Raw genomic sequence first — 27,921 nt, forward strand, 5'->3', positions numbered from 1 at the left:
TAAAATAAAAGGTCGTTGTTTATAGCTACAATATTATATTTGGCTCAGTGTTGATATCAAGAAGTCTCAAAAAATGTGCCACGACATTCACGTTTCCTCCTATATAGGAGCCATTTTTAGCCATCGCAATTAGCCAGTAGTAGCAGTAGAGGTTCGGGGTGGTGGCAGACGCCACCACGCCATTTCAAAGGAGGCGCTCTCATGCTATCAATCCACAACGCTCGACTGCCAGAGTAGGGGAGGTCACGGTGTCCTTTCGCTCGCGCGTGTCTGACGGTCGGTCGCCATGGATAAGGTGAAGCCCGTGGTGAAGGCTGCTGATGAAGACGACGAGCTGGTCGACCCCCTGGACACCGTCCGGGACAAGTGCCGGGCAGAGGCCAAGTGCGCGGCCTTCGGCGAGAAGCTGCAGGAATGCAACGACCGCGTCAACAGCCGCTCGCAGACGCTCGAGACTTGCACGGAGGAGCTGTTCGACTTTTTGCACTGCGTCGACCATTGCGCTGCCAAGGACATCTTTAAGCAACTCAAGTGAAGGTTTGTACCGATTATTTTCCCCCACTCGATTGTTTGCCGGGCCTGGCCGCGTCGAAACTGTGGTCGAAATCCCCCGTGTGTCGGAACACACACGCTCTCTGCGCTGCAAGGCACGAGCTCGTGGGATCCCAGCGGCCGCATTTCGATGGCCCGGCCAAGTGCAAAAACGCACCTCGAAGGTGGGCAAAAGTAATCCCAACGCGTTTAGGGCCCCGTGTCGCAGAAAATCCGGCGTCGGCATTGGCGGCCGAGGAAATCATCCCCAACCACGTTTAGGTATGCCACACCATTCTATCATTAATGTTGCCCATACCTTGTCTTGCATTCTTGGCAAAGATATTCCTCGGAATTTTGAGAATGACAATCCACAGACAAATGTCGTGAAACAAAACACCCACAGTGCATGCCTTTTATGTTAAATCTTCTCAGACCGAAATATTAAAAGTGCGAAACAAATACGGAAACCAGAAAATGATGCAATTTCTTTGGCGCAGTTGTGCACAATCTCCGGGATCGGCCCATGCAAGAGGCCGCGTTTCCACCAGAAAGCACGCCTATGTGCATAGCGTTCGCCGCCAGCGTTTGCCAGTAATCATTACGGTTGCATAAACTGCAGTCGTCGGGAACCAAGAGTAGCAGTCAGAGATCTTTGAATGCTATCGCATTCCACTTTAAAAAGCGAAGCTTAAGTGTCCTCCCAATTTTTATTTATATAAAGATACCTTACCCTAGAGGCATTGTGTAAGGGGGGAGAGTACAATAAAAATTATGACTTATACAATAGTTAGAATACATATGTGAATACATACACAAAATGTAGGGTAAGAAATGCTCTAATATAGTAGTATAGTATTACAATATGACCGAGGAAACCAACTGAACGCTTTGGACGGGACAGCTCATTCAAAAATGAAATGTCACACAGTAAAACATAGTCAACAGAATTACAGAGCAAGCGAGACATAATTGGGCTATAACAAAACAGTATTTAAGGCGTAGTTGCACATTAATAATGGTAAAGGCAATGACAAAGAATAATATGTGAGGTTAATATCTATGGTGCATCTCTTGTCGCCTTTGGTGGTGCATTGTGTGCACCCACAGTGCGTGAGATCTGCGTAATGTTTTTAAATTTACACGGGAAAACACATTTTTATGCATATAATAAACTAGATGTATCACTATGGCTGATACACAAGCTGAGATGTTTGTGACTACTAAGCAACATTAAAATTAATTTGTATGAAACCAAACTTTACACAATAAAAGTCTTTATTGAATAAAAATGGCAAGATACATTATTTTACAGCTGGCTCGAGTACTGGTAGTAAATGCTGTGCAGTACTTGTGCAGCACTGCTGGGGAAGCCCTATCGGGGCATGATAAGCCAGCTCTTCTTCATGCGCACATTTCATGGAAAGAAGCCTTTTTTGTTCATCTAAGGCGACACCTGTTGCCACATCACTGCCATTGAGACGACAAACTTCTGGCCTCACTGCGGCTACCACGTGTTTTCAAGAGTTGCCAATAATTTGTCTGCAGCTTCTTGTAATGCATGTTGGCAACACTTTGGCAGAAAATGGGAGACTTCCCAGCAAGTGGCTCCGTGATTGCTTTCTTTGAACACTATCACAATATGCCTAGACAAAGGCGCAAGCCGAATCTCTAACCCCCAAACAAAATTTTTGGCTGTGCTGCACTACTTATTGAGCTCAGGTACTTTTCTTCAATGCCCCTATATGCAAATTAGGTAGGCAAAACTTCCTTAAGAGTCCAGAATGCTGATCTTTTATTGACCATTTTGTACAATTACAGGGGGGTCTCACTACTTCTGGATTCTGACGAAAGTTTTATTGGGCAATTTCTTCATACATTGGAACCGAGGTTATTTTTTTAAAACCCAGAGCTTCGTTTCAGCATGAACTGAGACTTATGCGCAACACTCCGAATCGGAGAGCGTAAAGAAAAATTTCTCGTGCTTACTTGCACAACATTGTAGGTACAGTTTATTGCACAAGCCCACAGTGCAAAAAAAACACAACCTGAGCTTTTAAACAGGAAGCTCTAAAATGTTTTTTTTTCCCCAATTTGATTATGCATGGTGTAGCAACAAATTCCTCTTAGCATTTCTTTTATGCACAATTTTCAGCCTTTTGAACACACATAAAAGTATATTAGGTCTCACTTATGTACTACCATTTAGAAATCTCGTGAGAGAAGTTGGAAAGTTTGAAAGCATCAGATACTTTTTGCTGAAATTTAAAAAATCGCCTTTGATTTCACTGTATTTTCACCAGAGTTATCTTCTGCCATCAGTTATGTTTTTTGTGAAAAGATGTCGCCATATCAAATGCAGTTTGGCTTCAGGCCACAATCCTCTACAGAGTTAGCACTATTAAAACAGAAAGAAATAATTATAAATAACATATAAATTGAAAGGTTACACTAGGCATATATGTGGACTTCTCCAAGGCCTTTGACAGAATAAATCGCATGACATTAATTAAAAAGCTTTCTACATATGGAGTAGGAGGGATGGCACTTGAGCTGATCATTAGCTATATCAGCCACTGCGTTCAATATGTCGCAATTGGTAATTCAAAATCGAGTTATCAGCACCACAGACATGTCGTACCCCAGGGCAGCATCTTAGGACCTTTGTTGTTTATGTTAATGATTTAGTGCACATAGACAGTGAAGTTGAATACGTCATTTACGCAGACGATGCAACATTATTTATTTCAGGAACTGACGCCAACAGCCTCATAGGGAAAGCGAATGTAGTATTGAAAAAATTAAGAGCATGGTCTGTAAGGGGGGGGGGGGGGACGCTGTTTTGATAAACTAAAGCAGTTTTATACAGAGCAAAAACGTGTCGTACACACTCAACCAAACTCTTACATTGGGCCGCAGTGTAATCGATATAGTTAGTGAAGTTAAAACTCTTGGGGTGACGTTTAATGAATTTATGTTGTGGGACGCACACATCGAGAACATGACTGGAAGACTATCCCGGACTTTAGGTGTTTCAAGAAGATTTCAGAGCACACTGCCTCAAAAAACTAAGCGGCTAACATATTTTGCTCTGTTTGAATCGCACACAATATATTACCACTTGGTGTGGGGAACTACCACAATAGCACATATGAACAAATTAATAACACTGCAAAAGGGTGCGCTAAGAGGAAGCCAGTGTACCGTTTTCAGCTCCCTCAGTACCGCTATACTCTACGTGTTGGCAAAGTAACCCCTCTTTATCCCATGCGTATTCTCTGCCTGTATAAGTTGCAAATTAAGCACGGAATTACTTTTTTATAGGAAACTGTGAACTTGCAGAGGAACCCAAATCGCTATACAACACGACACCATGAATTCTGGTATGTCCCACGGCCACGCACAAATTATGGAATACAAACACTGAAATATGCTCCTCCGTCAACTTTGTCTAACCATAGTTTAAATGATTTGTCTATTAAAAACATCTCTTATAAGAACCTTAAGAAAATATTTTGTTCTAATAGTTGTTGTGGTAATGTAGAATTTTAGATTTCAGTTATGTTGTTATAGTATTCGTTTAAAGTACTGTTTGCAATATTCTTATCGAGTTGATCGTCCGTTGGCATGCAACTGCTTGATGTACTTATGGGAGATGGGAGCTTTGTCAAGCCGCAATATAGTGGCTTTCTTTTTTCCATCTCTCAGCCATGTGATGTATTACATGTCTGGAACAATAAAAAATAGACTACTACTACTACTAACATTTAGTTCTCTGCATAATAGAAAACTGATGTACAAGCAGCTGCGTTTGTTTAGGCTTCAGATATGAGTAGGAGAAAGCCATCCAAACAGTCCCCGACTGAATGGCACTGCGTCACAGCATTGTAGATGCAGACATCTCGGGCAACACAACTCTGTGATCGCTGCTTGCCTCTTTGCCTATAAAGGAGAGATGCATTGCTACTTCGCCATCGTCGTCCCGAGGCACTAAGCTAAAGCGGAGTCGCAAAATTGCCCAAATAATTGAGTCGATGCAGCTGACGGCGCCTCGTGGAAAAATTCCTGTCATTGCCACTCGCTGGAAGTGACATACGACTTGGACCGTAGAGAACCGGCACCCGTGTCATCTGCCTCCCTTGCTCGTACCATTCGCGTATGTCGGCGAACAGGTTGTGCACGTGTGCTAGCCGTGGAGTTGTTATAAGCCGATTTGTGTCGCTGTGCCTGCGCCATCCGCGATGTTCTTTTAATGCGAGGCATTCTTTTCCGTATCTGGCATTGGCTTTTGGCAAGCAGTGCCTCGTTGCATTGTCTTCGCTCAGAAGCAGGACGGGCAATTGAGGTGACTAAGCTACAGGACGCCAACTACCTTGGAGCGAGTGGACTGCCATCTGTAGCATAGGATGAGAAGTAGCCGGTGCGTGTAAAGTTTTGCCCCCATTTCGCTTGTCTTCCTCATCAGCAGCTTGATGTGGCAGCACGAGCTGGGCATTGGGGTGACCAGTGGGGGCGCATACCGAGTAGCACGTTTTTAGAGGTTGCCCTATTTTTGGGATCAGCCCATGAAAGAGGCTGGAAACAGAACCGACATGCAGAAGTGGTGGTAAGCTGTGAATAATGTTTGCATAATTTCGCATAGTTGTTGACAGTGCCACCTTGCAATATGCGTACTCAACCGCTGGATAGGAGGAAGAAGGACGGGGCTGGCTGATATTTTGCCATTAGTGGCCATTGTGGCCAGCTAGGGACATGTATAAGACAGCCCTTGTGGTTGAACCATTATCTTGTTTGTGCCTGAAGTGAGGGGCCACAGGGAGGGCCATCGTTTACAGTGGGAAGCTTGTGGTCAGGGCGAAGTGCTTTATGGCCATCACACGTGACCGTGTTTCTTACAGGGGTGCTGTGCCATTCTTGCTTGCCACACTCGGCGTATCCTTGGGTGCTCTTGTTTCACTGCAACATTACCTTAAAAGTGCACTTTTAGCACGGCCGTACACATTGGTGTGGCGCAAGGAAGGTGCTTCTCTGAAATAGTGCAGACGTGAAGCACTCGGCAGTTGCAGCATGCGAGGACGCGAAGCAAGAACACGTCACTGCATGGAGAGAGTATCTCTTAGGTGCTCATCAAAACTAGTGCTATGCTCATGCAACTAATTAAATACAGCTAAGAAATTACGAGTTACCTGAATCCAACATGCACCTAAGTAGGGAAATTGAGCTCAAATCTAGTATGCATCCCATTTTATTTTGTCATGTTGAAAAAAAAAAAGAAACGTAAGGAAGGTATGTTGCCTCCTCCTTTAAAAAAGGTAAAACCTGCAGAATTTAATGCTTTCAGTGTCACTGAAGTACCGGTATGTTTTTGGGGTTTCTGTCGCACCATGTCACTGGTGTACCCGTACGTTCTATGTCACTCAGAGGTGCTCACAAAGTTGTGAGGTAGTTGCGCCATTCTAGAAGCACGTTTTCTCCTCTCTCTGGGTTTGCTCAGTCTGGGCTTTTTGTGTAACACGCCCATTCGTGGTTGCACCCACGCACACTTCTGGAAGGAGAGGTGGCTCTGTGCGCTGCTATGTTGGCGATTCTCCGTTCAGATATTTGCACTGTAGTTGGCCACCCTTGCATTTTTGTGCCACGACGTTTATGCCAGTTCCCAGTCTCGTGCTGTATCGAGAGGGCTCCTTTCTTCGGTGGTGTGCTTCCTCCAGAATGGCTGGGCTCTTTTGCCTGTCTCGTCGAGTGCACATAAAACGAGAGCGCTCCTTCCTCGAGTGTGGCCACTTCTTGTGCTTCTACTGTTCATTGGAGTGGCAGTTTCTCCGACTCCAAATATGAGCCAAGCTCGGGTGCAGAAGATGTCATCCAAGGAAGAGGCAACTTGGACCGTGTCAGATTGTGACCTCGGCGCCATCGTTGAAGCATGCGCGCCAATATGAGACTAGGTAGGAGATGGGAATGTGAGGAGAGTGCATTTTTCATTATGTGTGTCGTTTCTTTCCTTCTGCATAACCAAACCGTTATGTTCGTTTTATGTTGCAAGAAAAAAACTGCCGGTGTGTCACCTCCAAAGAAACCTGACACTGAAATGGTTAAAGGATGCACACTTTATGCAGTAACTACAGGATACTTTTTGCTTTCCATTGTTTTGCCGGCTTTGGACCAATGTTACTAGACTAGCTGCAGTTGTAAAACTATCCTCCCGTGCGCTTACCGCCGCTGTCGCCACTCCTTGGGGAGCCGCCAGATGGCGATGCCGTTCCATCGCACTCCACTGCAGACGCCTCGCCGCAGCCTTGAGCTCGTGCGGACGGGCAGCTTGCGCGTGTTTCACGCTCGCTGGCGTTCTCCCTATAGTCCGAATTAGTGATACCATGTGAAAGAGGTATCCACTTACAGCGATAACATATATCGGGCTAGTTGGTTCATACTGAAAGAACGGTAAACTGCACGATAGGAAGAAATGCATACGATGAAGCGCAGAAGCTGCATTTTTAAGTGTCGTGTGTTTCTTCCTGCCGCCTAAACCTTTCACGCAGTTTACTTTTCCCACACAGCAGCTTGGCACGTTTCCTCGCTGTCTTTACTTCAAGACTGGATCCCCACCGCTGCTCCAGGAACCTTGCCTAAGAATGCATTTTTATGCAAGGTATGCGTGTATGCATGCATGTGACTAAATAGAAATTAGTGAGCTTGCACAAGTGGCACAAAGCTTAAACAGCGCAGCTGATCGGCACCTAGCTGGTCCTGGCCTTATACGAGTTATGCTTTTCTGGAATTTATTGATTATTGATTGATTACCTATTGATTGGGTATCGCAAAGTATTGGCCATGACTCGGCTAGGCTAATCACTACCAAGTCATCTTCAGCATTTTCCGGAATTTATTGATTATTGATCGATTATCGATTAGCCAGTGATAGGCTATCGCAAGGCACTGGTCACGTATTTGGGCTAGGCTAAGCACTACCAAGTCATCTCCAGCATTTCCTGGCATTTATTGATTATTGATCGATTATCAATTAGCTATTGATTGGCTATCTCAAGGTGTTGGTCACGTATTTGGGCTAGACTAAGCACTACCAAGTCATCCCTAGCATTTTCCGGAAGTGATTGTTTATTGATCGATTATCGATTAGCTATTTATTGGCTATCGCAAGGTGATGCGAGGCGCAGCTGTGCGCAGTGACGTGATCGCAAGACGAGTTTTTGCGAACACTACGCGGGGAAGCAAAAAGCTTAAACAGCTCCGCTGTTAAAAATTTAATGATGCATGCACTCAGTTCCCGAAACCACAAGGGGCACCCAACACGACTCAGCGTATTCTCTGACAGCTCTTTTAAGATGGCCTAGAACAGGTCACCAAACATCTCTCTTCGTTTGCGTTTTTTTCTTCCCCGGTTGGTTTGACAGATACGAGGGAACGTTCGGGAACACTTTCGGCACCGCATCCTCGGCAAGTGTCCACTTGTCTCGTGGCACCTCAACCGTCTGTCCATTGATAATATACAAACACTTTCTGCTCATGAAAGTGTAAATCACACACCATGGATTTCGCAGAGAGTTCCCGGTCGGCACGAGGAATCGCTACGTTCAACGCCGAGCGAAGTGTCGCATTGCTGGGAGCACACATGAAGTGGCGCGCCGAACTGTCGACATCGTTCGATAGCCGCTTGTTGCAGTGAGGAACGCAGCACGTCGGCATCGTCTGCTAATATCCTTAACAAACGTGGCGAAGGCTAGTTTTGCGGATGACATGCTTCCTGAAATCCGCCGTCAACAACCAACCACAGAATACACCCAACGCCGCACCGCTTGTTTCGTCCAGCCAGTTCGCGTAGCCGGCTAGTGGGGAAGTGAAGCTGAGTGCGATGGCAGCGCCATGGAGGTGCGGGCGGGTGGCGGTTCTGCGCAACGCCGCCGAGTTTTACAACTGAAGCTAGTCTAGTAACATTGCTTTGAACCTCGAAGTGCTAAAGAAATGCTGGCAAGCCTCGGGGTGTTCCGTGGTAGTACTTAATAGTTGTAGCAACATACTAGCAGCGAGCGAGCTCTGGAGCGAGTTCCAAAAGCAGGAGTGCCTTTTGTGCCACTCCTCTTGGGAAACGAAATCAAAACTAAATAGTGGGAAAGCAGTGAAACACATTTGTACCCTGAGGCTCGCTTGCCAGCATTTTTTTAGCACTTATATGTCAAATGAATACTAATATATTGTCCATCATTGTCCCTCTCGTATTGCTGTCTAATGACCACGACACATCTCAGTGTGGTCCACAGCATTTAATATTCTGCACTTCTCCAGCACTTCTATAAATGGCATCTTGCCTAGCATGGTGTAAGAACAGGTGCTCCGACGACGCGGGGACTGCCGGTAAGAAATAAGTCTCACTAATGGTGGTGTTTCACGTCTGCACCGCTGCGCGGCAGCACATGTTAGGAGGCTGAAAAAGAGGAAAATTCGAACGTGTAATACTGTACGCAAAGCGCGTCGAGGACCTGTTTTTGCAGGCCCTGCAGCATCCCCTTGTAGGACTTGGTGGTGGGTGGCTTGCATCGCTGCCAAAAACGAAATTCTTCAGAGATATTTATTTTCCTAAACTCCCTCATTGCCCTCAGAAATGAGGGCACACCAAAGTATATCAGTTTTTCGGCCACCAACGAGAAAACTTTCCAAGGTATCATGTGATACATTCTGAAAAAAACAAAACAGAAAAGAGTGTGAGAGCCATCTCTCGTTTCCTTGTTGAGAAATGTCGAATGCCCAGGTTACAGGTTACAAAAGCCCAGGTTACAAAACTACCAAGGTAGCTAGCGGCAACCTTCTCTTGGAACTGCAGGACATAAAACAATATGGAAAGCTACAGAACCTTGTCTGTTTTGGGAACATTACAGTTATCGTGATCCAACACTGAACAATGAACACTGTTTGCGGTGTTATTTCCGATCACGATCTGATGGAGTTGACTGAGGCATCATATTGTCACCTTCAGCTCAAACGTGCTGCCCAAGACAATCGAGGCCGCATATGTCAAGCTGCGGGATCCGGGCCAAACCATATGTCCCGAACCCACTGATGTTTTAACTGCCAGTGATTCAGCCACAATTGATACAACTGCCAAGGCCGCCAAACTTCTGCAAAATGCAGTGCTCACTAACACTCCTCTGAAAACTGAAAACTCTCTCCGATGTGTGAACTGTGATGGGGAGCATGCCACATACTCGTGGTCCTGCTCATCATGGAAGAAAAAAAATCTTAACTATCAAAGTGAAACAAAATAATTCATTTAAAGAGGCACGAAGACGGGTGTCATACCTGCCGTAGAGCAGCTTTGCCAACGTGGCGTGCCAGGGGGCAGTGCCACATCCCCCGGCAGCTGTGTGGCCCACACACAGTGAGCTGGCCGCGGCAGCCAGCGCTGCTCCACCATCCCATAAGACGGGGCCATCGACTTCTGGGTTGGTGGCTCCCAGGGTCTCGTCTGCCGAGGCAAAGCCTTCGAGGCGAACAAACCACTCGAAAGTGTGGGTGTCTAGCACCCCTGAAAAGGCGATGGCCACCTCTTCTAACCAGACAGCACAGCAAGCATCTAAGTAGCGACGGGAATCTCTCAATCGCTCCAAAAAAGAGAAGCCCCACATCACAGGGCCCAAAAAGGGCTCTGTAGGTTGTCAGCTTTCATATTGCCATCTGTAGGTAGTTGGTCGAGCCCAAAAGAACAAAAAAGAATGCCGTTCTTCCTGCTCGCAAGCCAGCCCCGACGGACTCCCTTTCCAGGAGCCAGCTGCTCTGCGGTTTATTAAACCCCCCAAGAGTACTTCTGAAGGCTCGAGACAAACTGGTGGAGGTGCGGGGTAACCCTCACGGATGTTACAGACCCCTCCAAGTATCAGCACTACTTCAACTGGTGTGACCAGTGCTTCTGTTCAAACTCCCTTTATTTATTTATCGGTAAAAAAAGCACGATGTTGAACCGGTATACAGTTGAGAGCCCACAGGTCCCGACGACATTCCATGACACAGTGTTCGAAGACTGGATTGTCGACTTCGAGCGCATGGCCGCATTGAACCAATAGGATGACGCGGCAAAACTAAGACACGTCTACTTCTACCTGGTGGACGACACGCATACGTGGTTTCAGAACCGTGAGGAGCAACTGACATCGTGGCGCGAATTTTGTCATCTGCCTCCGGAGACCTACACCAGTGCTGATTGCCAAGAATGAGCGCAACAAGCGATTCAGGCCCGCGTCTAGTTGCCAAATGAAACTGACCACATACATCGAAGACATGACGCGCCTCTTCAGACGAGCTAATCCAAGAATGACGGAGAAGTTACATCATCTGATGCGTGTGGTCAAGGAGCAGCTCTTTGCTGGTCTCGTCTGGAGCCCTCCGAAGACGGTCACAGAGTTCTTGTCTGAGGCCATGACCATGGAAAGATTGTTCTGCATTGGTCTAACCTGTATAAGGAGCAAGTGAACAGCATGTCAACTCCTGACATCTTCATAGCCATCGGAAGCAACAGTGACTGTCTGCGAGAACTCATCCGCTCTGTTGTGTGTGAAAAACTGCAAAAGGCTGCCATAACGTCGCACCCTAAGGTATTGCAAGTTTTAGCAAGGATGAGCTGCACCGGGCCCTCCGTGATACCTTGCCTCCTGATAACATTGTGGCAGTACTTACTGAATACCACCGTGCGACCTACGTGGAAGCCTTAAAGTGCCCTGCTTCATCTCCGCCGCTGTTTGTTCGTGCTCCTCCTATAGTGTCACTTCAGTCGGCGCAGCCGATATCGTACTACGAAGCTGGGTACACGCCGCCGCCCTCTCCTCATGCCGCTCCAGTTGCCCATCGTTGGGAGCAACCGGTCCACTACATTGACTATAGATGCAGGTCCACTCGGAAGTCGGATGTTTGGTGCTCACCCAATCGCTGGCCTCTGTGCTTCCAGTGGCGTGAAGCTGACCACTTGTACTGCCAGTGCCCATACCGGCGCCTTGGGTTCGCAGCTTTTTCACATACTCGCCGCCGACCCGATACGGCCAGCGACCCCGTGACATTAACGACTACCTCTCTCAGCAGCGCGTGCCACCGCCTGCCAGGCGGCAGTCGCGATCACCTTCTCCAAGACGATTGTCATCTCCGCCCCAGCGGTATTCTACTGCGCGGTCGCCCAGTCCCCGCTGGGAAAACTAACTAAAGCAATCTTTGGGGGGGAGGTGGCTGATGGTCGAAGTGCTGAAGACCTCCGATCGATGCAGATACGGAGAGATACCGATCCGGCATCACTTGCCGATGAACGGGACAACCGGCTTTCGCTCGATATACCAGTGACTATTGACGGTTATGCCATTAGTGCTTTAGTGGACACCGGCGCCGACTCCACAATATTAAGCGAGAAAATGGCAACGCAGCTGAAGAAAGTAATCAGGCCCTGCCATAACTCGCAGATTCGGATGGCTGGCGGCCACGTCGTAACTCCACTGGGTGCCTGCATGACTAGAGTTAAAGATTGAAGGATCTACATTCGAAGCGAGCTGCATAGTCCTACGCGAATGCTCCCACGTCGTTATTCTTGGGATTGACTTCCTGCAGGAGTATGGTGCTATTATTGATCTCCAAGAGCGTTGTATCACATTTTCAGCCGAACAAGCAATCGAAGTGCGGGGCAACGACCAATGGTGTTCAACGCTTCCTTCACGAGCCAATGTCCTTGTCGACACATCACATGCTGTGGCTTACGTGATGGTAAAGCGGTAGCCGAAACTAACTTGGAACACCTGCTGAAGCAAGCTGTTTGTGTGGCTAGAACTGTTATACAGCTTCATGATGGCCAATCGCAATTGCTTGTTACTAACTTTAGCAACGAGCATCGACATCTTTTCTGCGGCACTTGGATAGCGATTGCAGACGAAGTAGCAAACGTTAATTGTTTCATGTCGGAAGTAGTGGAGACAGCAGACACGTCTCTGGGCCATGTCGACATCAATTCTGAACTGTCCACCGATAGCCAGACCACTGCGCAAGCTCTTGGTTTATTTATTTATTTATTTATTTCACATACTTTCAGGGCCCGAAGGCGTTGCAGAAAGGAGTGGAGTCAAAAACAAAAAATAATGCAGTAAATATACAAACAAAAAATATTAACAAATGGCATTCTGAACAGCGGTCTTGAAGTGGGCAGGGTCGGTGATGAGTGCGACTGATGCGGAAAGGCGATTCCAGCCTGTGCTTGTCCTAGGGATGAATGAGTCACTGTACCGGTTTGTGCGGCACAAAGGCACCCCGCTTTGAGGCTGTGGTCAGTGCGGGACGAAATATAAGACGGAGGGGCAAGAAGGGTTTCTTTTAAAAGGGGGTTCAAATGAAAAGCTTTGTGAAAAAGGGAGAGACAGGGAACATTTGCGGCGTGACGAAAGAACAGGTAAGTTAAGAGTTCGTTTCATTGATGAGACACTTTCATAGCGAGAATAATTAGACAAGATAAAGCGTGCACTGCGGTTTTGAATGCTCTCTAGAGTGGAAACTAATGAGGACTGAGTCGGATCCCAGATGGCTGAAGCATACTCCAATTTGGAGCAAACTAAAGTTTTGTATAAAGTTAGTTTCAAGGAGGAAGGGGCAGAGCTAAAATTACGGTGCAAGTAACCTAGCATGCGGTTAGCGTTATTAGTAACATAGTCAATATGCGAATGCCAAGAAAGGTTATTTGATATGTGAAGGCCGAGATACTTGTAATAGGTAACTGACGTCACAGGTGCACCATTAATAAAGTATGTGTGAATGGCAGTGTTACGAGATATGCACATGGCCTTGCATTTCTTTGAATTTGGTTGTATACACCAATTAGAGCACCACTCAGTTATGCGGTTAAGATCGTCCTGCAGTTCTTGGGAATCAGAAGGATTAGTAATTTTACGGTAAATAACACAGTCATCCGTGAATAGTTTTATTGAGGAAGAAAGAACGCAGTTCGGAAGATCGTTAATATAGATTAAAAAGAGAAGTGGACCCAGGACTGAGCCTTGAGGAACACCTGCTGGTACATTAGAAAACCGAGAAGTACAATTATTAGCGTTTACAAACTGCGTCCGGTTGGAAAGAAATTTTTTTATCCACTCGAGTACCTTTATGTCCAGGTTAAGTTCAGTCAGCTTAAGCAGAAGTAAATCATGCGACACAGAATCAAATGCTTTAGCAAAATCGAGAAATATGCAATCGATGTCTGTACCTAGATCAGAGATTGCAAAAAGATTGTTCGTAAATGATATGAGCCGTGTTTCACAGGAAAAAAACTTATGGAAACCATGTTGACAGGGGTTGAAAAAGGAGTTGGATTCTAAAAACTCAGCCAAATGCGAATATATTATATGCTCGAGAATTTTACATGAAATGCTTGTTAGTGAGATAGGCCTATAATTGCTGGGTAAGTGTGTGTTACCTGATTTGTGAACTGGAATCACCTTTCCCACGCACCAGTCGTATGGAAGAACAGACTGCTGCAATGACTGAGTGAAAATGTGCGACAAAATAACAGCAGAAAATACATTGGTACACTTCAAAATTTTTGAATTCGGGCAGTCTGGGCTGGCAGAGGAAGACGTTTTTTGATTCTTAATTAGGCAGCTAACACCAACCCAGTCAATAGAAATAGAATCCATGGGCAAAAAACCTGAATTGGATACAAGGGGTAATCTATGTGGCATCACGGTAACATGGGAAGAAAATACATCATTGAATACATTACAGCACTCTTCAGGAGCAACTGTTTCATCATTGGGGTATGTTAATTGGATCATTTTACTTGGTGTACCATTAACTATGGTCCAGAATTTACGAGGATTGGTTTGCAAAAGGGACGGAAGTGTGACAGAATAAAAATGCTGCTTTGCACTGGCAGCAGCTGCGTTGTAATCACTTTCACTGCGGTAGTAAGCGGACCAAGTAACTTCACTGCGTTCACTGGTTGAGTTCAGGACCTGCTTTGCACGTTCTTCAAACAGAGATCCTTCACGAGACACAGGGTTATCAGGTATGAGGGTGCATGCCCGATAAACCAGCTGCCTTACCTGGTGTTGGCAAAAGAACACGAAGCCATACATACACAGGTCCAAGAAATGCTTGACGATGGCGCCATTGAACCTTCCAACAGCCCGTGGTCGTCTCCGGTCATTCTTGTCAAAAAGAAAGACGGAACGCTACATTTCTGCGTTGACTTACTGACTGACTTACTGACTGACTTCTGCGTTGAACGTGACTAAAAAGGATATGTACCCCTATCGATGACTCGTTAGATAGACTACGGCGTGCCCACTATTTTTCTTCTCTCGATTAAAAAAGCGGGTACTGGCAAATTGAGGTAGACGAAGGAGACTGCGAGAAAACAGCCTTTGTGACTCCAGATGGTCTCTACGAATTTCGTATACTTCCTCTTGACTTGTGTTCAGCCCCGGCTACTTCCCAGTTAATTATAGACACTGTCCTCACTGAACTGAAGTGGCAGACTTGTCTTGTGTACCTTGATGATGTGGTCGCATTTTCTGGAACGTTCAAGCAGCATCTTCACCGCCTGCGGAGTGTGCTAGAAGCCATCCGATCGGCAGACCTCACACTTAAGCCTGAAAAGTGCCACTTTGGTTATGGAGAGGTCAAGCTCCTCGGGCATGTAGTTAGCGCCAAAGAGGTCCGGCCCGACCCAGACAACCTTGCTGCTGTAGCCGCATTTCCAGCTCCTTATAAGAAGGCCATCCAGCGCTTCCTGGGTTTGTGCACTTTCTATTGCTGGTTTATTAAGGGTTTTCGAAGATAGCGGAATCCCGGACTCTCCTTACAAGGGTCGACACGCCATTCGTCTGGCACAATGAGCAACAGGCGGCTTTTGCTGAATTATGACAGCACCTGCAGTCAGCACCCGTTCTTGCACATTTTGACGATGATGCTGCTACAGAGGTGCATACCGATGCCAGTAGCATTGGCCTTGGCGCAGTGCTCATCCAGCGTCGAGATGGAGAGTAAAGACTTATAGCCCATGCCAGCCACTCACTGGAACGTTCCGTGCCGAGGTGAATTATTCGACTACAGAGGAAAAGTGCCTTGGAAAAGTGTGGGCGATCATCAAATTTCGCCCCTAGCTCTATGGCCGTCCCTTCAAAGTAGTGATGGACTACCATGCCCTCTGTTGGTTGGCAGGCATGCGCGACCCTTCAGGACGATTGGCATGATGGAGCTTGCGGCTACAGGAATTTGACCTCGCCCATCGTTTATAAGTCTGGCCATAAGTACAAAGACGCTGACACACTGTCCCACGCACCCATTGATCCTGTCAGTCACGAAACAGAGGATCATGATGGCTTCCTGGGCGCCATTAGTTTTTCAGACTTGATAAAACGGCAGCGTGACGACGCTGAGATTCGACTGATCATTGAGATAGCCAGGGCACAGCCATACCACGCCATCTGTCCCGTTCGTTGCTGTCCTTCTGTCTACGAGATAACGTGCTGTATAAGAAGAATGCCCGTGCAAACAGCTGTGGTTACCTAGCAGGAGGTTCCAAGAGACATGCGAGACGACGTCCTCTTTGCTTGCCATGACTAACCCACATCTGGCCATTTAGGCTTCTCACTAACACTCGGTAGAGTAAGCGAAATGTACTATTGGCCCGGGCTTTTGGCAAGCATCCAACAGTACGTTAAAGGCTGTCGTGAATGCCAGCGCCAAAAGACACCATCTGTTAAGTCTGCTTACTTCAGCCAATTGAAGCACCTCACACACCTTTCGACCAAGTCGGCATGGACATCCTCGGACCGTTTCCTCTGTCTTCCGACGGCAATAAAGGGGTGATCGCCGGGACTTATGTGGAATCTCGATGATACGATCACGGCTAATTCGAATTTGTGGATGATACGACTTTTTCTGTGGTCCTGGCCAAGCCCCATTACTTTGCAATGTGCTAGAGTATGTTTGTTACGAATCGATTTTCGACCCGCGTCCTATTGATACGAATAAACGCCGCCCCACCGACAGCCGAGAAAGAGAACAGCGCGCAGTCACGCGCTTTCTCCCTTTCTTTTTTGGTGCGGAGGCGCGGACGCGGCGCCGGACAGCGCGGAGGCCGCGACTGGGCGCGAAGAATTTGAAGCGGTGGCGCTTTTCTTGCTTTCGTGCTTTTCCCCCTTTTCGGCGGCCGCCCATCGGACGGAGTGGCTGCTGTGCTTCGGGCCGCGTTCTTTGTGTTTGCACCATTTTGCCTAGTCGCAGCGAGCTATGTCTACCGAGATACGGTCTCGGCTGATTCACGCGGCCGTACGCCAAGGCGCAGGAGCCTCCGTCGGCGCTTCTTCCGTCGACTGCGTTATCGGTGCCGATGGCACAGCGTGATTGTCGGTTTCGCTGCCGGAGTCACACGGTGCAAGATAGTGCGGCACGTAATCCACGGTGCGAGGTAGCGCGGCACGTTCAGTGGGCTGCTCCTCCGCTTCTCCTGCTAATCGCCATATTTTTCTTGCCGTGGGAGGCTTGCGCTTCCGTATTCCGAAGGCGTGCTTCGTCCAAAATTTTTTCTCCGAGCGACGATCCATCACTAACCTGGGAGCTCTCAGTAATCCGAATTCTGCGTGTCAAGTGAGGACGCCGGCGTAGTTTACGAAGCAGACAACTGCGGTTGCCATCTTGCCCCTGCCACAGCAGCAACCAATGGAGAGATGCCTTTCAGCACGGCAGCCAATCGGAGGCTGCTTTCATCGGAGGGTCCGTGTGACTACCAGGGGCGTAGCCAGGAAGGGGTTGGGGGGGTTCAACACCCCCCCCCCCCCCCGAAATTCCCCCCTCCCCCCGCCGCACTTACCCACCTTTTGTTCTCGTCGCTTCGCGCTGACATAATTCATGAAACCGGTGCTACTATCACAATTTCATTCCTGGGCGCTTCCGTTTGGGTTGGTAATTTACAACGAATCATGTCTGCATAACTGTCACGGTGTTTGTCAAGGCTTTGACACTGTGAAGTTTTGGGCGAGAATGTGGCTGCCGCATTCTGAAGCAACAAATGCGCAACAAATGCGGCAGCCGCATTTTAGATGAAGGATAAAACGCTCGAGGCCCGTTTACTTAGATTTAGGTGCACGTTAAAGACCCCAGGTGGTCGAAATCTCCAGTATACATTTCTGCCGCTTCCCTTCAGGTGCCGGTTAGGCCGCGCTCGCGCAGGATCTTAGGCTACGTTCACACTTGCTGGTCTCGAAGCTGTCGGAATTGGCAAAATCTTGCAAAAATCCGCCCGCCTAGGCGGCAAAACAGGCAGAAAAACAGGCTGCGAGCCAAATCGGTCTCGGGCCGATTTTTTCGCCATGGCGAAGTGGAAACGCGGCGGAAAGTCGTTCTGCTTCACTGGAAGCTACACTAGCATGTAAACAACCGGTCGTAAAATTGAACATGGCACCAAAAGTGTAGGCTGTAATGCTGATCGACGCGATCAAGAACCAGCCCTTGCTCTACGACAAGAGTGGCACTAAAACGTACTGTCAGCAATACTCGCGATAGTATTCAACGTCGCGCGACCGGAGGTGCGGCAACGAAGCCTTGGCGTGACCCAACTTCTCGCGCTTTTGCAAAGCAAGGCGAACCCACCACCGCCGTTTCCGAGGTGTCCGCGTCTTCCGTTTATTCATTGTCCATTTCTCGAAATCAAGTAGGTAGACGTATAAAAGCCATTTCCTCTTCCACTTCCATGGCAGACAATAGTTAGGCAGATTCCTCGTTGGCGCTCCATAATTCTCCTCGCACGTGTACGGTATATATATGTTGCAGAAGTCTCGGGGTGCTTTTCTCGTCGCGACGATAGATTGGGAGCGTAGGTCTCACGTAGGACGCGCAGGCTTTGGCGAGCCCCAACACAAGGGCCAGTCCGGGTTTTAGCTGTGGTGTTCCCGTTGCCCCTTTGGTGTCCTGGAGGCGCCGACAATACGAAACGAGGAAATGTTATTACAACTTGCAAATAAAAGCTATTAAAGAAATATTATCATGCCTAGGCACCAACCTGTGACTCAGCGCTACCGCACCCGTGTGAGGAGAAGTACGGAACGCCAACGAGGAATTTACCGAAGGTCGCAGATGACACGCAAAGTTGCGTAAAATGATCACTCGTCAAAGAATGAACATACCGCTCGAAATAATGCGATAATGAGCGCCACCACGCCGACAAACGTACGCAAACGAGATGGATCTGGACGAAAACGGCAGCGGCGGCCGCGGCGGTAGCAAAACAAATGTGAACAACATGGACAGGCGCGGAAAAAATTTTCCGGCCGCTTTGGCCTTTCCGCCCGCTTTGGCCTTTCCGCCCGCTTGCCGCTTCCCAAGTGCGAACGTAGTCTGCGCGAGAAACGTTTCTTGTTTGCGATTGTGCCCCTACGGAAGGCTGGTAATTACTGTTGTGTTGTTGAATCCCAAACCAACAATTACGGAAGGCTGGTAGTTGCTGTTTTGTTGTGGAATCCCAAACCAGCAATGTACACACAAAGGGGTTGATGACAGCAGTGAAATTCCACCGAGTCGCAACAGAATGCACGAAACAGACAGCCGACAAGCATGAATTACTGCTGTGCGCAGTACAGCGTAAGTAAACTCTTGTTGCAGGCGCTGACAGTTCTCGTCGGAGTTCATGCGCCCTGAGAAATTGATTATGTCCACTATGCACTGACCAAGACCGGAGTTCATTCCTGCATCACTAGTACACCAATCAGTCGAGATTCTGTGAGGTACAAGGCCGCTTCCTGTTTGCACCGGCGTAAGTGAAGCAGAAATGAGTTGCACGCACTACTTAAAATGCGTACACATGCCATATCTATGCTGTGCGGTGAAATATTCTGTACAATTCTGAATCTGTTGACGTAAAGGCAAATGACGGCTGCACGCTCGCACACAGCGGAAGACACAGCGGTCCATGCACTTGCCGCAGGAAATGCAACCCTCTCGTATGAGGGAGCAGGGCGACGAAAGCTTCGAAAAAAAAAAAACCTTATGGGTTTTTGCGCGCATTTAAGTTTTCTAGCGCAAAGACGCAGCGAACAAGCTATTGCTATGGGAGTAGGTATAGCCTGGTCACACGTGCATTTTCACGCGTATAGCCGTCCATGACTTGGGAAACGCACTTCGCCCAGACGAGGACGACGCCATCTACGCTTAACGGAAATTAACAATTAATGATGTCTTCTCCGATCGCACGGGTCGTCTCAATGATGCGTTTTCGAAGACTGGTCCATTCAGCGGCGCGATGAGAGACCGTTGCTCCAAACGCCCACTGTACCTGTCGTACTTACTGTATTTACTGAGCTTACTTTACTTTTTACTTAATTTCTTCACAAGCACACGCATACGCAGGGGGGGGGGGGGGGCGGTCCCATGTCTTTGATACACACGTATAGAGTCTGCTTAAACTACCGATATTTATTATCGATCACGTGGCGTAGAGGTACGCAGAAGCTTGCCCCCCCCTCCCCCCCCCCGCCGGTCGGGCCGGTGAACCCCCCCCCCGAAGGAAATTTCTGGCTACGCCCCTGGTGACTACCTATCGCAGACGCGCGCTTCTTTTGAGTTTGCGCTTTTGAGTACGCTATAGTTTGCGCGTTTGTTACAAGATGGCGATGACGGACGAATTGAGAAGCGGAACGGCGAAACTTTGAGCTTTCGAACGATACCAAGATGGCGGCGCTCGGTGGCGGGAAATACGAGATATGTCTCCGTGAATTGCTGTGATCTTGTGCGATTTAAAGTTCTTTTCTCGCCCTGCGCACTGACGAATAAATCTTTTTCGGCCACTTTTAGCACGTTTTCAGCCAAACCGTTTTGATACAGCGTAGATTAGGCGTTGCAGATACCGAAACGCGTGGTTTTCAAAAATAAATTTTTCTCACGATTTTCGCGATCTGATGCTCTCATCCCCCCATAATTTAGCTAGTTTTAATTGTTTCGATGATACGAATTTCGGCTAATAAGAATATTTTTTCTGACCCCGTGAGATTCGTATCATCAAAATTCCACTGTATTTAACACGCTATGCTGAGACACAGGCAATCCTACGAGCCACAGCTTCAGAGGCAGCCTTCATGCGCCACATCGCCTTGCGTCACGGTGCTCTCTCCGCTGTCATAACACACAGAGGGACACACAGCGCAGACAGAGGTATTCACAGACAGACATAACAGACAGCGCAGCTTATGACAGTTGACAAGAACTTTATTAAAAGGTCCTGAGGAAAAAGATTGGGGGAGCCGAAGGCACCCCAATCAAGTTGGTGGCTCCGCCCATGACGGAACCGGGAGCTGGTGACTCTCGGCGACGTTGCGGGCCCTCTGGACGGCCTGTCGTTGATGCGTAAAGTCCGCGCTTTGCAGTAGGGCGTCCCACTTGGACTTGTCGTGAAGATCAGAGCCCGCGTTGGACGGGCACAGCCAGAGCATATGATCGAAAGAGCAGAAGTCGTGCCCACATTTGGAACACGATTGCGGGAAGTTAGAATCTATCCGATTGAGCGCTCTGGGGGTGAGGTACGATCTCGTCTGTAAGAGCCTGAACGTGACACACTGAGCCCTGTTTAATTTTGGGTGAGGGGGAGGGAATTTCCTTCTGCTCAGTCTGTAGTGGGATGTGATCTCGTTAAAGGTGATAAGAGGTGATAACAATAAGGTGTTGATAAGGTGTTAAAGGTGATAACAAATCTCTTGAAAACACTGCGGATAACGAGACAGGAGGTCACCACATCGTCTGGTTCCCGGCCCACGTTAAAGGCGTAGTTAATCAAGCGGGATGCAATCCCAACGAGCAGGCCCACTGCCTAGCGCGTGAATTCACGAACCGCGCCCGGGCTAGCGGTCCAGCTCTCTCACAGGATTGCTCCCCTAAAGACAGCGCAGCTTATGGACAAATTTTTTTAATTAGGCAACACCAGGCATCACAAGACGACCGCATATCATCCGCAGAGCAACGGACTTATGGAGCGACTGAATAAGACAGTCACAGACATGATCTCAATGTACATCGACGTCGATCTTACCTTACATGACATTCGCGTATGTGACGTGCCGTTATGGCTGTCGGTTTCTATGGGTTCTGGGGTGGCGTAAGACGCATCCAGACACAGTGGAGAGACCAGGAAGGGACTGTCTCACTCTTCTTTATTCCTCGAGCCCCCCTCACGAGTGCGAGCTCAGTGCCGATCTTTGTTGTTTTCTCCGCGTCAAGGCGCGAGACACGTATGCACCAAGCCTCGTTTGCTATCGCTCGTGACATGCTCGGGTTTTGCGACAAGTCGTCCCGACTGCGTACAACGCTAAAAGCACAACACATAACATTCGCAATAGTAAAACAGGAATTAGCTAAACCATAAGCAACCTTAAATAGCAATCATACTCTTAACTATTTACAAGGGCAAGCTTTGTCGTCCCATTTTCACACACGAAAAGTGAATGCAATGACTGCAACTATACTGCAGCCATACTGCATCAGACACATGTACAGCTTAGTCCAAAGTACGAGGTTGTTCCATCTCGGCAATTGGGCTCAAGTAGGGCTTCACTTTCTCCACATGCACAATGCCCATCTTATCAGCGAGTTCGATCTCGTAGTTCACGGGAGGCAGTCTGTTCACTACCTTGTGAGGGCCGTTGTGCCATGTGGTCGATCTACCACCGGACGATGGAGCCTTAAGAAACACTAGTTGTCCTCTTTCGAACAAAACATCCTTGCGGTGCTTGTTGAAGTAGTCCTGTTTTTCTTGTGCCTGTCTGATGTACGCGGCCGCAAGTTCTCTAGCTTTTTGCAGTCTTTCACTCACTACCGCACCATAAGTGGACTCTTCTTTCAGTTCTTCAAGTTCTCTGTGGCTGTAAATAATGTCTAGTGGAAGCACTGGATTTCTACCATACACCAAGAAGAATGGAGTTTTGGCGAACCGTGTCCTGGTACCCGGTGCTCTCTAGCAAAATACTGCATATGAGAGTACATCACCCCACTTTTTTCCTCCGGCGGTAGTCATGGCAATCATCTGCTTGATAGTCTTGTTAGCCCTTTCGCACAAGCCATTTGCTGCAGGATGATATGCGGCAATGGCAGCGTGTGTGATGCTGCGATGTTTGAGGTAAGCTTCAGTAGAGTGCGCCATCATTTGAGTACCGCGGTCTGTAATAATCGTGGCTGGGCATCTGTGCTTTGAGACAATTCTGCGCCTAATGAACTTTTGAACTGTCGTGGCTTCTATATTCCTCAAGGTTTTGCCTCGACAAACTTTGTGAGGTAGTCGATGGCTACGATTATATATTTATATCCTCTAGAGCTCTGAAGGGACCGGTCCTACTATGTCCATCCCAACTTTATGGAAAGGGCTGTGAACTTCTATTGGTTGTAGTAATCCATAAGCCATATCAATTTGGGATAACTTATCTCCTCCGCTTAAGTCACCGATGTCGTATAAATTCAAAAAATTGTTAAAGCAGCATGTGTTTGAATCCTTAGCAATTCCGTATTGAACCTATCACTGTATATTTGTTTCTTCTGTTGCTTTTGATTTTTTTGTATTTTTATTATTTTCATCTTTTTCTTTGTTTCCTTTTTTCTACTTATTTGTTTTCTTTTTTGCAACACGGATTGTTGTGTATGCCCTTTCTTAATATACTCTATTCATGTTGCTGTAGGAGGCCCTAATTGCAGTTTCGACTTTTGGGCCTCCTTCTGTATATACACTATGAAACATGTAATACAAATATGAAATAAACAACTTGATTGATTGAAAAAAAAAGTTGTCGCAGTTTCACCTGAAAGGCGAAGCATCAATTGCGATAGCAAATTTGTAGAGAGCTATACGGAGTAATGATAGTAGCTTTATCAGGTGTATAGACTTGGACATGCAGCAGCACCGGCAACACGCACAACTGTTGTCGACGCCGTCGGCGTTTTGGCCGCGTTTGCTCAAAATGCGTGCGGCGTTGGCGACTGTTGCCGGAGCCTCTGCTATAAATAGGCACTTGGTGCCGCAGCTAAACGCCGCCTCCCTTCCCTCTCCCTCCCCCCCCCCCCACGGACTCTCGCGCGTCGGAAGAACGCGCGTTTGCTCTACATATATGGTGATTGTAAAGGAGGAAAGAGACGCCTACTTCTGCAGCCCTTAAGTGAGCACGGCGCAGAACGCGCATTTGTTCTCCGCCGTGCGTTCACTCCCCGTGAAAGCGCGCGCCCCTGGCGCCCTTTCACTCGCACATACAGCGTTCGGCACGCGGCGACGATTTCATCTTTATTGACGTCATACGGAACCTGACGGCGACGCCGACGGCAGAAATCTGCTTTTGAGTGTCCATATAATTGCTATCGCAATAAAAGGCAGCAATGTCGACATCTTAATCATCTGACAAAGGTTGCAATGACTCGCATACCGTTTGACATCCGTATAGAGCTTTGGCCAGTAGTACTTGTACCTCGGAGTCATGTGGGAGGTAGTGGCCGAATACTGCACCAGGGAGGCCAATTCCTGTTCTGGTGAGGGAGTGACTTTGATGAAGCTTAGTGGGCCTTCCTAGTTTGGTTGCACCTGAACTAGTATAGCCCCACTAGCTCTCGGCAATAATTTTTTTCTTGCCGGTGTCAGGCACCACTCCATGCCTGAACATGTGGTGGGCTGGAGTAGGATTCGAACTTACGACCTTCATATTTGAAGCCGGGTATTCTACCTCTGCTCCACGCCACCACCGTGCTTCGAATGTTGTTCTGATGCCCATGTGGCCACCGTACCTCCTTTCATGCATTTCTAGGAAGTACCTCAGCCTGTCGCTGACAAGGAAGGCAGAGGATAAATCGACTGCTGACCGGACCTTGATCTCTCCTGTACAACACCTCATTGTGCATGAAAAATTTCTTTGGGCCCGTTTCTGTTGCTTCTTTGTGCCCAGTGTACCATTGGGCAGATCCACGACTGTAATGCAGAATGTGTCTTGACGCTGTTCATCACCCATGTTGCCACACTATCGCAGTGATGGATAGGATACTGCAAGGATCTGGCCTTTCTCTGGAACAATGGGAAGTGTTTTCAGAGGCAATCCAGTGCACTGTGCAGGATTCCCGATTTGTAGGTGACGTTGAACGCCAGCAAAATCAGCGACCAACGGAGAAGACGTTCCTTGTAGCGCAAAATCTAGTGAAGGGCGTGGTGGTCACTGTCAACTTGGAATTTGAGGCTTATCAGGTATGGTTGCAACTGTTCCAATGCCCATTTCACTGCAAGGGCTTCCAGTTCCGTCGAAGAATAATTGAGCTCTGCGCCTTTAAGTGCCCTGCTCAGGTATGCTCAGCAGTGTCGTGGGCTCTACTTGAGTGCCATGGGTGCAGGACCTGGCCGCAGCACGTGCCCTGTCGAGAGCATGTGCGCTGTACGCATGGGGGACGCGGCGGTGTGTTGTGCAGAGTGCCGCCGCGCCGACCTCCCATGTACTAGCCACCCTGCCAGACGCCCTGAGTGCTCGACACTGAGGGGGAGGGTAGGCAAAAATTAGAGCCGCGGTACTCGCTGCTCTCGGCTCTTTGGGCGTATTGTCCTTTACCGCACTTGAAGCCTGGTCTACTGGACAAAGAAGTCCTCGGACTTTACACTGGTGCCGAAAACCCGGGACCGGCTTTCGTGGAGGACCATGGAACGCCTGCGAAACGCGAGAGCAGCTCACATAGCACTAAGATCATCAAAGACGTTGAGGATCTTCTAGCCAGCAACAAGTATGATCTTGTGGGGCTTCGCAGTATTCTTCAACGCCTCGAAAAAAGCAATGACGAGCTCGCCAAGGCCAACGAAGCATTGCAGGCTGAGATGGCTGCTGACATTGACTCTGTGCGAGATTACGAGTATCGGGCTGCGGGAAGCGTTGGTCTTCTACGACATCACATCCAGGAGCTAACCCTCCGGTCTTCGGCGACGTCAAGGCCCAGGCCCAATGGTGATGTACCAACTGACTCATCTTCGTTGCCTCCAACAAGCCCGAGAGAAGCTTCCATTGTGTCCGGAGTGAGGCTTCCTAAGCTAGACCTAACGAGATTCGATGGTTCCCCTACGAAATGGCTTCCATTTTGGGACCTCTTTCGCCACTCGGTACACGAGAATTCCCGGCTTAACAACGTCGATCGGTTCCACTGCCTCCGATCTCTTACGGCTCGGCTGCACAGGCATACTGACGACAGACAGCAGTTACGAGGACGCCATTTCCATCTTGAAGGAGCGGTTCGGAGCCGTGTGTATTATTGAACAAAAACACTTATAAAACCTCACCTCCGCGCTCTCCGCCCCCTCACTATGTTGTCGAACGTTAGTGCGCTGAGAAGCCTCTACGACTTTGTGCAAGTAAACATCGGGGGCCTCAAAGGTCTTGGAGTCGAACTACGCCGCAGTGCTGTGCAACGTGCTGACGAAATGAATTCCACAAGACATAATGGTGGAATATTACCGATGGTGTCAACTTGAGGCGTCAAGTGTGAGTCACCAGCTGAGCTCGTTAGAAGAACTTGAGCAATTGATCAAGTATCTTTGTGTCGAGGTGGAGTGCAGGGAGCAGACGACCTACCAGCAACGTGTCTTGTACAGCGGTGACCTTCCGGCAGCCATAAGCGTCAGCCAACGGCATCTGCTGCAGTCCTAATAACAACACCATGACGAGGCAGGAGGTGGGCGTCTTTTGCCAGAAGGCACATTCAACACACTATTGTTGTCACGAGGCCATCTTGTCGCTTTATCTTGCAAGAGCAAATGTGTCCATCTTCTCCTGCATCACCCTTGCGAGTTGCCACATTTGACGTGGAAGTTTTTCTGCATGCACAACATGGCCTTCTTTAACCTTGTTCTTGCCCCATGTGTCACAGAAGTGTGCTGATCTAAGTTGGAGCAAATACTCTTTGGTCCATCGTTTCCAAAAGTTTTCGGTCAGGCACCTTCTTTACTGAGGTCTCCGGACGGCCTCCATATGTGTTGCGATCTCCGTTTCCTCAATGTTGCCTTGTGGTATCATCGTGTACCTACGGCCAATTAACAGATCGGCCGGAGTCGGAGCACATGGTTCGCCGTCTTCTGACTGAATGAAAGTAAGTGGCCTAGAATTGACGACGGCTTCAGCGTCTGCTAGTACTGTCATGATTTCTTTGGAGTTCAGGCCAGTGTTGCCAGGTCCGACGAGGCGGCGTAGCCAAAAGCTATATAAGTTGTAGCCCAAATGTAGCCAAACAGAAAAAAGTGCAAAATAATTTGTAGCCAAATATAGCCATTTTATTTGCAGTTTTATTTGTGTATACATTTTCACGTTTGACTACGGCAATCCTTTTTGCACAACCTGTCGTAACAAAATGTCCGTGCCGCCGTGATGGTCGGCCCTTGATATCAACAACAGCGACATCATGCTTGCACAGAACACTTTTTGGTTGGCCCCTGAAGCTCTTAAGTTCCAGCGAATTGCTGCAGAGGGCGAAATCAGTGCTTTTATGACAGATAGTACTAAGTTGTTTTTAGGTATTTACAGTAATATTAACTACGAACTCTGCTTTTTAGCTCTCGTGAACGCAAAATAATGTTCAGCGTCATCGATCTGCCTACGGCGTAGAAGTTCAGCTGTCCAGCAATCTGCGACGGCGATGTGCTCACGGCTTCTTTTTTTATGAGCTAAAACAAGTCTTTCATGCTATGATATCTCGCGTTATTTGTCTCATCGTCCTATCTTGTTTTCTGGGTTTTTTTTTTCGTAGGTTTCTTTTTTCTTTCAATTAGCTTGGCCCGGATTAGCTGGGACACACACTGCCTATATAGTGTCCGTTTATATCAACCTGGCCGCCATCTTAGGTCTCTAGCACGCCAAGAACATGCGTTAAGAAAAGGGACAGGCAACAGATGCCATTCACTGTCTCAATCGGTGTAAGCGAAGCTTTAAAAGATTACTGTGCAAAACGGCACACCAGTGTAAGAAGCACGCAGTCGTTTTTGGTGACAAGCACGTCCCGAACATAACTCGCTCGAAATGGTAAAAGCTGCGACGGCGCACAAAGCGCAACGGTAAACAACCAATTTATAACAGTGGTAATGCTGTGAAAACCTGTTACTGTCAAAAAGCAAACCATGTTGATGGCTAATAAAGTTTTAGAATAGGTGCCCCTAAAGTTTGGGGCCCCAAAGAGCTTTGCGGGTGTTAGCGTTAGGGCATGCAGGAGTGAAGAGTTTTGGAATAGGCGTTTTGCGTTAGCGTATTGCGCTTGTAGCGTCACTACGGCGTCAAAGAAAAGCTGTTCTAGATATTAAAGTATGCGATTTTATGATAAGAAGAGAATTTAGACTTTCGCGTTTTCGCATTTAATTACAATTTAGAACTTATTCTATTAGCAGCATGC

At 48.0% G+C, this 27,921-nt stretch overlaps 1 protein-coding gene across 1 annotated transcript in view; it reads left to right on the forward strand.

Moving 5' to 3' along the window:
- The first annotated feature begins 215 nt into the window (after window positions 1–215).
- LOC119441314 (cytochrome b-c1 complex subunit 6, mitochondrial) overlaps window positions 216–27,921 on the forward strand; it is a 47,130-nt gene continuing 19,424 nt past the window's right edge. Inside the window, exon 1 of the mRNA XM_037705938.2 lies at window positions 216–537. Within this exon, the coding sequence (XP_037561866.1) occupies window positions 287–535 (249 nt within the window). The 5' untranslated portion in view covers window positions 216–286 and the 3' untranslated portion in view covers window positions 536–537. The remainder of the gene's footprint in view (window positions 538–27,921) is intronic.

This window comes from Dermacentor silvarum, chromosome 2, assembly GCF_013339745.2.
Source record: "Dermacentor silvarum isolate Dsil-2018 chromosome 2, BIME_Dsil_1.4, whole genome shotgun sequence".
Taxonomy (NCBI): Eukaryota; Metazoa; Arthropoda; class Arachnida; order Ixodida; family Ixodidae; genus Dermacentor; species Dermacentor silvarum.